This window comes from Prionailurus bengalensis, chromosome E1 (genome assembly GCF_016509475.1).
Source record: "Prionailurus bengalensis isolate Pbe53 chromosome E1, Fcat_Pben_1.1_paternal_pri, whole genome shotgun sequence".
Classification (NCBI taxonomy): Eukaryota; Metazoa; Chordata; class Mammalia; order Carnivora; family Felidae; genus Prionailurus; species Prionailurus bengalensis.
Genome location: NC_057347.1, coordinates 10,222,501 through 10,236,176, shown reverse-complemented (window position 1 = coordinate 10,236,176; position 13,676 = coordinate 10,222,501). Strand labels below are relative to the sequence as shown.

Here is a 13,676-nt window from a genome sequence, read left to right as displayed (position 1 = left end):
GATATGAATCCAGCAACCCCACTGTTGCGTATATATCCAACACAACTGAAAGCAGGGTCTCAGACGGGTACCTGCACATTCACATTTATAGCAGAAGTATTCACAATAGCCAAGGGGTAGAAGAAACACAATTGTCCATTGAAAGAAGAATGGATAAAGAAAATATGGTATGTGTGTAGAATGGAATATGATTCAGCCTTAAAAAGGAAATTCTGACACACGCTATGACACGGATGAACCTTGAGGATATTACGATGACTGAATGAAGCCAGTCACAAAAAGACACGTGTTGTATATCCTACTTTTTTGAGGTATATAAAATAGTCACATCCATAGAAACAGAAAGCAGAATGGTAGTTACCAGTGCCTAGGCATGGGAGAAATGGGGAAGGCTGTTACATAATGAGTATTGGGTTTGACTTTTGCAAGACGAAAAAGTTCTGGAGAGTGGTTGCACCACATCGTGAATATACTTAACGCTACTAAACTGTAAGCTTAAACGTGGCCAAGATGACAGATTTCATGTGTTTTGCCCCAATTTAAACTTTGTTTACAAAAAACGACACATTGTGAAACTAAATTTTAAGAATCAGGAACACAGTCAAAGTCCCCTAACTTTCCTCACAAAATTCAAAATGAGAGCAATCTTTTCATTTAATATACGTAAACATACCCTCCACACACCAAGAACTCGTTTGAAGCACGCTTGCCAGCAGCTCCCATTGCCATGTCATCTAAAGGAGAGAGAGGAAAACACAGTCAGTTCTGCTCGACCATCTGCTCACAAGACGTAACTTGTTCCAACATGATCATTGGGAAAAATCCGAGCACGACACAAACTGACCACTTGCTTATGTTGCAGTTTCCTCCATGAGTAAAAGCAGGTAAAAACCGCGAGGAGAAACACTGAAGACGCTGCACCCAGCTGAATGCACAGCCCGCAGCTCTTCAACGCCCGTTTCTAGAAACAATCCGGTCTTTACGAGGTAAAGTGTCATATTTATTTCAGTGTTATGTACTTCTCCACCATCTAACACGCACGGGAAAACTGTGCTAACGTTTCAATCGTGTTCTTTTTAATATGTCACTCACCAATGTCTGGAGTATTATGCCTCCAATTCCAATTTGCCCATAAACTCGGCAGTTTTTACTGAGCAATTTTTTCAGACTGTGGTAATTTCCAGAACACACATGTCACATTCTAGCACAACGGACTGCAAACAAAGTCTAGTTCAAACCAGTGTTGGAGCACCCCCATCCTCCTGCGTAACAAACACTCCTGTGTCCTGAATGGTTGTTGAGCGAGACGTGGAAGCTGGGGCTTCTCAGCCACGGCAGCACATGCCACAGGCCATCGTCACCTACTCCTACATCGTCTGTATGTGGGAACAGAGCTGGGCTCAGACGCAGGGGCCCCTCACTCCTCGTCACTGGTATGTCCACTCTATCACATTGCCTGTGTGATTTTAAATGGCCGTAAACGTGGGGCGCCTGGGTGGCTCAGCTGGTTAAGCGTCCGACTCTTGATTTCAGCTCAGGTCATGATCTCATGGTTTGTGAGTTCAAGCCCTGAGTCAGGCTCTGCACTGACAGTGAGGAGATTCTCTCTCTCTCCCCCTCTCTCTACCCCTCCACCACTCACACACATTCTTCCTCTCTCAAAAGAAATACACTTTACACAAATAAATAATAAATAGATAAATAAATAAATGGCTGTAAAGGCATAATTAACGTGTTGATATGACACAGCAAATAATATCAATTTTTTAAAAAGTACACAGCTAACCTATACTCAAAAGGGGGGAACAATCAACACAAATATCCCTTTGAATGGCCCTAAATAAGATTTGAGACATGTATTTATTTTAGCACATCTCAAGTCCCCGCTCTCTTGAAGCTTACATTCTATCAGTGAAAGAGGGTAATAGTGTCAGGCATGGTAAGAAATATAAAGGAAAATAAATCACGGTAAGAGAATAAAGAGAAGTGAGGAAGCAAGGTGTCTATTTTAAAGAAAATAGCTGCCGACATGGGAACAGGGCAGATGGGGTAGAGATAGAAACTACGTTTCACTAAGTGCACTTCGTTTTGTAGCTTTGAGTTTGGAACCATACATAATTATGAAACAAAATAAAATCAAAAGAAAAAATATCCCTAGAAATCAAAAGCAAACCACGATAATGTTTTGCCATTCATAACCATATATCAACATATCTGTATTGTCACCAGAAGGGAATTCTTTCAAGTGACTTTAAAGCTCAGTAATCTGATTGGACATCCCTAATGAGATTATCCTAAGGACAGAAAGACCCACAGGAAGAGTTTTTGTTTTGTTCTGTTTTCTTTTGTTAAGTAGTCTTCATGCCCCATGTGGGGCTTGAACTCTTGACCCTAAGATCAAGAGTCACAATCTCTACCCCATTGAGCCAGCCAGGCACCTCCCATAAAAAGATTTTAGTAATTATATCGTTATCTTGATAACACACTGGGGAGGGAGAGAAAAGAGAAGGGCCTAAACTCACAAGGGCAAAAAGAAAAGTCAACAGCCACAAAAACTTAGAAGCTATAAAGTTGATATAAGCCTCCTTTGATTTAGGAGACCCAAGAAGACAGAATCCTTAGCCAGCAGAGGTTCCCCCATATTGTATCAGGGAGTCTTCTCTGGGACATGTGAATGGCCCTCCAAAAGGGAAGCATTCCAAGGCAAGTCAAGGACTCAGCCATATCGTGTCCCTAAGACCCACCACTTACAAAGCTTTCAAACAATGTTCTAATTTTCCACTCTTAATTATGAGTACACAACAACCACCAAACATCCAAGGAGGGAAAGCCAATCTGAAAACCAGATTCCCAAACAACCTGGGGGAGATTTAAAAAAAAAGAAATATTTTCCAGGGAAAGGTTAAAAGATGTATATATAATTAATGTCCTCGGGTAAAACAAAATATTGCACCCTCAAATAAGAACAATTCTCAAAGGGAGGAGGGAAGCTTTTGAAAATTAAAACATGAGAACATAAATGAAAAACTCAGTGAAAGAAAACATCAAGGAAATTTCCATAAAATTAGAGCGATAAGACAAAAAAATGTAAAATCTGACAAGAGATAGGAAAATCAGAGGACTGTACTCAGGTATTTGTCTTACGTTATTACTTTTAAATCGTACACATGTTATTTATTTATTTATTTATTTATTTATTTATTTATTTATTTATTTAAATCGTATAGATGTTTTAAAAATCTTATATGAGGACTTCCGCTTCCCAGTCTCACATGTAAGAAGCCTGGAAGTTGCCATTCCAACCCAACAAGTAAAAAGGTGAACAGACTGAACAATCAACAATTCTTCTTGGTGGGCGCCTGGGTGGGGTGGCTCAATCAGTTAAGCGTCCAACTTCAGCTCAGGTCATGATCTCACGGTTTATACGTTCGAGCCCCCCCCCCCCCTCCCCACTTGGGCTCTGGGCTGACAGCTCGGAGCCTGGAGCCTGCTTTGGATTCTGTGTCTCCCTCTCTCTCTGCCCTTCCCCCACTCTCACTCTGTCTCTGTCTCTCTCTCTCAAAAATAAATAAACATTAAAAAAACTTCTTCTTGGATCCAAAAGAGAGAGAAGGACAAAGGGCAAACCGATGCCCTAGGATTAGAGAGACAGGCAAACACAGGGACTTGTGGCTTATCTGAGATAAGATGTACCAACAGAATGCTTGAGGAAACAGAGCTGGGGTGGCAAAACATGAACCATGACTGACAATTTGCTAGAGGATCACTGTGGACAACTCTCAGAGTTAAAAACTCCAGGAGGATCTAGTCATAGGGAGGCTCACAATATTGCCAGATTTACCTCCAGGAATTCAGAAGCTCACAGTAAATACCAGAGAAAAATCGCCTTCTGCTTCTGCTGAGATAACGGAAGAGAGACCATTTTTAAATAGGTCTGAGCATTCTGTTCCGAACAAGGCCTGCCCTCAGGGGAAACCACTTAATCAGAGCCTAGCCGACCTGGGGGCAGGGAAATGCCCAACTCCAGTCCCCCATGGCCATCCGGTCCCACCTAAGGCAGGAAAAAGAAACTGGGAAACACTTATGCCCACAGAGCAGAGACCTAGGCTCACTAAAAGACTGAGACCTAATCACAGGGCTACAGAACACTTCTACATACAGGCCTACTACTTACTTCCCCTCCTACTTACTGAAAGGCCTACTTACAGCGGTTCCTTTTACCCAGTACATCATGTAGGACTATCAAGAAAAAGTCACAAGGCATACCAACCAAAAGGCAAAACAAAACAAACAAAACAAAACACAGTTTGAAGAGACAGAGCAAGCATCAGAACCAGACTTGGCAGGGATGTTAGAAGTATCAGGCTGGAGGGGCACGTGGGTGACTCAGTCGATTAAGTGTCTGACTCTTGATTTCCGCTCAGGTCATGATCTCACCGTTGGTGGCATCGAGCCCCACATCGGGCTCTGCGCTGACAGCATGAAGCCTGATTGGGATTCTCTCTCTCTGCCCCTCCACACACTCTCTCTCTCTCTCTCTCTCTCTCTCTCTCTCTCAAACTAAATAAAAAACATTTTAAAATATCTTTAAAAAGAAAAGAACTATCAGACTGGAAATTTAAAACTATGATTAATATGCTAAAGGCCCTAATGGAAAAGGTAGACAGCATGCAAAGACACATAAGCAACATAAAAAAAAAGATGGACATACTAACAAAGAACCAAAAAGAAACACTAGAGATTAAAAAGCACTGTAACGGAAATGAAGATTGCCTTTGATAGGCTTATTAGTGCACTGGACACAGCTGAGGAAAGAAGAACATATGGACAGAATCCTCAAAAACTGAAAAACAAACAGAATAAGAACAAAGACTTTTTAAAAAATCAACAGAATATCCAAAGTCTGTGGGACAACTACAACAGGTGTAACATGTGTAATGGGATTACCAGAAAGAGAAGAAAGAACAAAAGGAACAGAGGGAAATATCTCAAACGATAATGACTCAGAATTTCCCTAAATGAATGTCAGATTCAGGAAGCTCAAAGAACTCCAAGCAGGATAAATGCCCAAAACAACTACACCTAGGCATATCATTTTCAAATTACAGAAAATCAAAAGTAAAGAAAAAAGAATTCTGCAAGAAGCCAAAGAAAAAGCCATACTTACAAAGATAAGAAATCACATTGATGGGAATGCAAGCTGGTGCAGCCACTCTGGAAAACAGTATGGAGGTTCCTCAAAAAACTAAAAATAGAACTACCCTACGACCCAGCAATTGCACTACTAGGCATTCATCCAAGGGATACAGATGTGCTGTTTCGAAGGGACACATGCACCCCCATGTTTCTAGCAGCACTATCAACAATAGGCAAGTATGGAAAGAGCCCAAATGTCCATCGTTGGATGAATGGATAAAGAAGATGTGGTATACACACACGCACACACACACATATACATATACACACACGCACACACACACACACAATGGAGTATTATTCGGCAATCAAAAAAGATGAAATCTTGCCATTTGCAACTACGTGGATGGAACTGGAGGGTATTATGCTAGGTGAAATTAGTCAGACAAAGACAAAAATCATAGGACTTCACTCATATGAGAACTTTAAGACACAGAACAGATGAACATAAGGGAAGGGAAAGAAAAATAATATAAAAACATAGAGGGGGACAAAACAGAAGAAACTCACAAATATGGAGAACAGATTGAGGGTTACTGGAGGGATTGTGGGTGGGAGGATGGGCTCAATGGGTAAGGGACACTAAGGAATCTACTCCTGAAATCATTGTTGCACTATATGCTAACTAATTTGGATGTAAATTTAAAAAAATAAAAAACAAATAAAAATAAAAAGAATCACATTGACTTCTCAGTAATCATGCAAGCAAGAAGAGAGTCAAGTGACTTAAAGTGTTGAGAGAAGTAAACCACCAACTTAGAATTCTGTACCCTGCAAAATTATTCTTCAAAAGTGAAGGATGGGGCGCCTGGGTGGCACAGTCGGTTAAGCGTCCAACTTCAGCCAGGTCACGATCTCGCGGTCTGTGAGTTCGAGCCCCGCGTCAGGCTCTGGGCTGATGGCTCGGAGTCTGGAGCCTGTTTCTGATTCTGTGTCTCCCTCTCTCTCTGCCCCTCCCCCGTTCATGCTCTGTCTCTCTCTGTCCCAAAAATAAATAAACGTTGAAAAAAAATTTTTTTTTAAAAAAGTGAAGGAAAGGGGTTCCTGGGTGGCTCACTCTTGATTCTGACTCAGGTCATGATCTCATGGTTTGTGGGATCAAGCCCCAAGTCAGGCTCCATGCTATGAGCATGGAGCCTGCTTGGGATTCTCTATCTCCTCTCTCTTTGCTCCTCCCTAGTTCACACTTGCTCTCTTTCTCTCTCAAAATAAATAAATAAACTTTTTAAAAAAGTGAAAGAAAAATAAAGACTTTCCCAAATAAAAATTGAGGGGATTTGCTGACAAAATAATAGCATCAGCATATTCAGTTATGTATGCTAAATGTTTATGTCTTATGTATATATGTATATGCTTACATATGCTTATATTTAACTGGAATGAATGACAGCAATGATACAAGGGATGGCAGGAAGGAATGAGGATTTTATTATTATAAGGTACTTCACATTACCCATGAAGTGATACAGTTTATTTGAAAGTGGGCCTGGATTAGTTACAAACGTATATTGCAAACTCTAGGACAACCACTAAAAAAAAGTAAAAAGTATAATTGATATGAAGGAAAGAAAAATAGAGTAATAAACGCTCAATTAAACCCACAAAAGGCAGGGGCACCTGGGTGGCTCAGTCGGTTGAGCGTCTGACTTCGGCTCAGGTCATGATCTCACAGCTCGTGAGTTCGAGCCCCGCGTCGGGCTCTGTGCTGACAGCTCAGAGCCTGGAGCCTGCTTCTGCTTCTGTGTCTCCCTCTCTCTCTGCCCCTAGCCCACTCACATTCTGTCTCTGTCTCTCTCAAAAATAAATAAACATTAAAAAAAAAATTTAAAGGCAGAAAGAGTGGAAGACAAAAATAGAACAAAGAACAAGGATGATGAATAGAAAACAGTTAACAAATATGTTAGATATTAATCTAACTATATCAATAACCCTTTTAATGTCAATGGGCTAAATACACCTATTAAAAGACAGATTTCAGGGGCGCCTGGGTGGCGCAGTCGGTTAAGCGTCCGACTTCAGCCAGGTCACGATCTCGCGGTCCGTGAGTTCCAGCCCCGCGTCAGGCTCTGGGCTGATGGCTCAGAGCCTGGAGCCTGTTTCTGATTCTGTGTCTCCCTCTCTCTCTGCCCCTTCCCCGTTCATGCTCTCTCTCTGTCCCAAAAATAAATAAACGTTGAAAAAAAAAATTTAAAAGACAGATTTCAGACTGGATTAAAATACACAACCCAATTATATGTTGTCTACAAGAAACTCACTTTAAATATAAACACACATAGATTAAAAAAGTAGATGGGTAGACAAAAATAGACCATGCTAACACTAATCAAAAGAAAGCAGGAATAGCTTTAATCGCCAACACAGCAGACTTCAAAGTTATCAGGAATAAAAAAGGGCATTGCACAGTGATACATTTATGTTTACATAAACATAGATCCTCCAAGAAGGCATAATAATTCTTACTCAACAGGTACGCATGCCCATAACAACAGAGCATCAAACTATGTAAGGCAAAAACTTGAAAGGAGAAATAGGTGAAACCACTATCATAGTTGGGAGACTTCAACACCCCTCCCTCAAAAATGGACAGATCCAGGGGCACCTGGGTGGCTCAGCTGGTTAAGTACCTGACCTTTTTTTTTCTAATGTTTATTTTTGAGAGACAGACAGACAGACAGACAGACAGGGCATGAGTAGGGGAGGGGCAGAGAGAGAGGGAGACTCAGAATCCGAAGCAGGCTCCAGGCTCTGAGCTGTCAGCACAGAGACTGACGCGGGGCTCGAGCCCACAAACCGTGAGATCATGACCTGAGCCGAAGCTGGACGCTTAACTGACTGAGCCACCCAGGCACCCCAAGCATCAGACTCTTGATTCCAGCTCAGGTCATGATCTCATAGTTTCGTGAGTTTGAGCCCTGCATCAGGCTCTGCACTGACAGCGTCAGAGCCTGCTTGAGATTCTCTCTTTCTCTGCTCTTTCCTTGCTCATGCTCTCTCTCAAAATAAACAAATAAACTTAAAAAAAAATGTTTTGGGGCACCTGGGTGGCACAGTCGGTTAAGCGTCCGACTTCAGCCAGGTCACGATCTCGCGGTCCGTGAGTTCGAGCCCCGCGTCAGGCTCTGGGCTGATGGCTTGGAGCCTGGAGCCTGTTTCCGATTCTGTGTCTCCCTCTCTCTCTGCCCCTCCCCTGTTCATGCTCTGCCTCTCTCTGTCCCAAAAATAAATAAAAAACGTTGAAAAAAAATTAAAAAAAAAAAAAGTTTTTTAAAGGACAGCTCCAGCAGGCAGAAAATCAATAAGGACATAGTTGAACTCAAACACGCCGTCTATCACCTAGATATAATTGGCATCTACAGACGACTTCATCCGACAACAGAGTACATATTGTTTTTAAACTCACATGGAACATTCAGCAAGATAGACTACATTCTGGGCCATAAAACATACCTTAACAAATTTAAAAAAATAGAAATCAGGCAATGTCTATTCTCAGACCACAATTGAAATAAACTAACAATCAGTAACAGAAAGAGATCCCACTGAAATTAAAAGGATAATAAAGGGATACTATGCACAACTCTATGTCCACAAACTTGACAGCCTAGACGAAATGGACCAATTCTGTGAAAGATACGATCTGCCAAAACTCACTCAGGAAGAAACACGCAATTTGAATAAAGGCCTATTTCTATTAAAGAAATTGAGTCAGTAATTAATAACCTTCCAAACCAGAAAGCACCAGGCCCAGATGAGTTCTCTGGTGAACTCTTACCAAACATTTAAGGAAGAAATTATACCAAATCTTTATCTTCAATCTCCTTTCAGAGGATAGAAGCAGAGACAGTATTTCCTAATTCATTCTATAAGGGCATCAGTACCCAGACAAATCTCCAACAAAACATGAGCAAATTTAATCCAACAATGTATAAAAAGATATATACACCATAACCAAATGGGATTTATCCCAGGTATGCAAGGCTGGCTCAACATTCTAAAATTAATGTAATCACATTAATAGACTAAAAAGGAAAATCACAGAAAAAGCATTTGACAAAATCCAATAAACATTCATGATAAAAAAAACTCTTGGTAAACTAGGAATGGAGGAGAACTGTTTCAACTTGATAAAAAAAAAATCTACAAAAAGCTACTGCTAAAATCATACTAAATGGTGAGAAACTCCAAGCTTTCCCACTAAGATCAGGTAAGAAGATAAGGACATCCTTTTTCTTTCTTTTTTCCCCCCACTGATTTTTTGTGGACTGTGGTTATTACAGTTTCATATAATCTGTGAAAGATGCCCTTTCTTACCACTCCTTCAACACTGCACTGGAAGTCCCTGTTAATGCAATAAGTCAAGAAAAGGAAATGAAATGTATACAGCTGGGTAAGGTAGACATAAAACTATTGCTTGCAGGTGACATGATTATTTATGTAAAAAAAAACGAACTCAAAGAATTGACAACACACACACACACACACACACACACACACACACACACACACACAAAATCCCCCAAACTAATAAGTGATTAAAGCAAGGCTGCAGGATACAAGGTTAATATTAAAAAAAATAAATTGCTTTCCTCTATCTCGGTAATAAACAACTAAAATTTGAAATTGAAAGCACACCACCATTTAAAAAAAACTTTTTTAATGTTTATTTATTTTTGAGACAGAGAGAGACAGAGCATGAGCAGGGGAGGGGCAGAGAGAGAGAGAGAGGAAGACACAGAATCGGAAGCAGGCTCCAGGCTCCGAGGTGTCAGCACAGAGCCCGACATGGGGCTCGAACAAGTCAACCACGACATGATGACCTGAGCCAAAGTTGGACGCTCAACCAACTGCACCACCCAGGCACCCCAGCACACCACCATTTACATCGGCCCCCCACAAAATGAAAATATTTAGTATAAATCTAACAAAATACATACAAGATCTGTGTGAGGAAAACTACAAAACTCTGATGAATGAAATCAAAGAACTAAATAGATGGAGAGATACTCTATGATAGGAAGACTTAATATTGTCCACATGTCAGTTCTTCCCAACTTGATCTATAGATTCAATACAATCCCAGTCAAAATCCCAGCAAGTTGTTTTGTGGACATTGACAAACTAATTCTAAAGTTTAAATGGAAAAGGCAAAAGACCCATAATAGCCAACACAATACTGAATGAGAAGAACAAAGTTGGAGGACTGACGCCAGCCAACTTCAAGACTTACTATAAAACTACACTAATCAAGACGCTGTTGTATTAGTAAAAGAACAAACAGATCAACGGAACAGAATAGGGAGACCAGAAATAGACCCCATAAATATAATCAACTGATCTTTGACAGAAGAGAAAAGACAATACAATGGAGCAGAAACAGTCTTTAACAAATGGTGCTAGAACAATCAGACATCCACAGACCAAAAAAAAAAAAGAATCTAGATATAGACCTTACATCTTTCAAACAAAATTAACTCAAAATGGGCCATAGACCTAAATGTAAAACAAAAAACTACAAATATTGTAGAAGATAACATAGGAGAAAACCTAGAGGACCTTGGGTGTCATGATACCAACACGAAACACAATCCATGAAAGAAATAAATTGATTTAAATAATTTAATCATTAAATTTAATGATTAATTTTAACTTATCAAAATTGAAAACAACCACTCTGTGAAAGACAACATCAAGAAAATGAAAGATAACCCACAGACTGGACAAAAATATTTGCAAAAGACACATCTGATAAAGGACTGTTATCCCAAATATACAAAGAGCTCTTAAAGCTCAACAGAAATGGGAATGCAAACTGGTGCAGCCAGTCTGGAAAACAGAATGGAGGTTCCTCAAAAAATTAAAACTAGAACTACCCTACGATCCAGCAATTGCACTACTAGGTATTTATCGAAGGGATACAGGTGTGTTGTTTCAAAGGGGCACACGTACCCCCTTTCACAGCAACACTATCGACAATAGCCAAAGTATGGAAAGGGCCCAAATGTCCATCGATGGATGAATGGATAAAGAAGATGTGGTATATATATACAATGGAGTATCACTTGGCAATCAAAAAGAATGAAATCTTGCCATTTGCAACTACGTGGATGGAACTAGAGGGTATTGTGCTAAGCGAAATTAGTCAGAGAAAGACAAATATCATAGGACTTCACTTATATGAGGAATTTAAGATACAAAACAGATGAACATAAGGGAAGGGAAGCAAAACTAATACAAAAACAAGGAAGGAGACAAAATAAGAGACTCTTAAATACACAGAACAAACTAAGGGTTGCTGGAGGGGTTGGGGGTGGGGGGATGGGCTAAATGGGGAAGGGGCATTAAGGAAGACACTTGTTGGGATGAGCACTGGGTGTCATACATAGGGGACGAATCACTGCAATCTACTCCTGAAATCATTATTACACTATATGCTAATGAACTTGGATATAAATTTGAAAATTAAATAAATAAATAAATAAATAAGTAAGTAAATAAATAAATTCCATCAGTAAAATGAAAAACAAAACCAAAACAAAAAACCAAAGCAAACCAAAGAAAAAGCTCAACAAAAAGATAACAAAAAGGGACCAAAGATCTTAAGAGACACCTCACCAAAGAAGATATATGGATAGTGAATAAGCATACGAAAAGAGGCTGAACACCACGTCATCAGAGAAGTGCAAATTGAAACAAGACACCTCTGCACACCTATCAGAACAGCCCAATCCTGGAACACTGACGGCACTAAATGGTGGTGGGGGTAATGGGGCAACAGGAACTCCCGTTTACTGCTGGTAGGAATGCAAAATGGCGCAGCCACTTTGGAAGACAGTTTGGTGTTTTCTGACAAAACGAAACGTGATCTTACCATACCAGCCAGGAGTCATGCTCTTTGGTGTTTATCCAAAGGAGTTGCACACTTACGTTCACACAAAAACATGCACACAGATGTTTATAGTAGTTTTATTCTTCATTGTCAAAGCTTGGAAGCAACTAAAATATCCTTCAAAAGGTAAATGGATAAACTGTGATATAAAACTATACAAACAAAGGGATTAATGGTTTCCAAGGAGTACGTGGGGAGCATGGAAGATTTTTAGGGCAGTAGAAATGCTCTGTATATTATAATGATGGAAACGTGCCATTCCACCTTTCTCCAAATCCACAGGATGTACAACAAGAATGAATTCTAAGTAGACTGTGGACTTTGGGTGATTGGGATATGTCAATGTAGGCTCATTCTCAGTGACAAATGTGATTGGGATATGTCAACGTAGGCTCATCCTCAGTGACAAATGTACTGTTCTGGTGAGGTAGGCAGGAGGTGTGGGGGAAACCTGCATCTTCCTCTCAATTTTCTTATAAACCTAAAACTACTCTAAAAAAATGAAATCTTTGAAAAAAATATATGTACGTTTCAAAATAACAAATTTTTAGCAATTAAGAAGAAGGGTGTGGCCAACTATAACACACGCTGTAAGTACATCAAAAAGATGAAGACCAAGAAATGACCTCTGAGGTTTAGAGGCACAAAGACTTCAACAGAAGCAGTTTTGAAAAAAAAGGTTTTCATATATTTACACAAGCACAAAAAACAAAGGTAACTAGAATAAAACAAAAGATGTGAGGGTCCTTTATGTAGGAAAATATAAATATGTACCAAAACATGTTGAGGAGAAACACATACTCTTGATTTGACAATTCAATATTGTAAAGATCATTTACTGCCTCTCAATAGGTCTTATAAAATCAACACAATTCCCATAAAAATCCCCAAATGGTTTTTTGTAGGATTTGTCAAGCCAAATTTAAACTACATGGGCATAAAGGGGGCCAAGAATAGCCAAAGTGATTCCAAAGAATACAAGAATGCTATCATCACCCCTCCCCACAATCTCTCCCCCCTACCTCACACACACACACACACACGCGCGCGCATGAATTTAAAAATGATTTATTTAAAAATTAAATAAATGTGGGGCGCCTGGGTGGCTCAGTCGGTTAAGCATCCGACTTCAGCTCAGGTCATGATCTCGCGGTTCGTGAGTTCAAGCCCCGCGTCGGGCTCTGTGCTGACAGCTCAGAGCCTGGAGCCTGTTTCAGATTCTGTGTCTCCCTCTCTCTCTCTGACCCTCCCCCATTCATGCTCTGTCTCAAAAATAAATAAACGTTAAAAAAAATTTTTTTTAATTAAATAAATGAAATTTAAAAATGATTTATAATATAGACAAATAGACCAATGGGACAGAAAACCTTAAAAAAAAAAAACCCTTAATCCTTTATATAAACCTGATTATGACAAATCTGGAATTGCCTATCAGTAGAGAAAGGACAGAATATTCAATAATGGGATCCCTACTTTATTCCATCTACAAAAATGAATTCCAGGTAAAGACTTTTCTTTAGAAGGTACCATTATACCATTAGGGGCAGCATGGCAGAGGCTACTGACTGGCTACAACTTGTGTGAACCAATATTT

General features: G+C 39.9%; 1 protein-coding gene across 4 annotated transcripts in view; it reads right to left on the bottom strand.

Annotated features, from left to right (window-relative positions):
* The window catches only part of ULK2 (unc-51 like autophagy activating kinase 2), an 85,256-nt gene that overhangs the window by 35,662 nt on the left and 35,918 nt on the right, over positions 1 to 13,676 (bottom strand). For all 4 annotated transcript variants that reach the window (XM_043583249.1, XM_043583252.1, XM_043583250.1 and 1 more), the window contains exon 14: positions 674 to 734. In XM_043583249.1, coding sequence (XP_043439184.1) covers positions 674 to 734 — 61 coding nt within the window. The remainder of the gene's footprint in view (positions 1 to 673; positions 735 to 13,676) is intronic.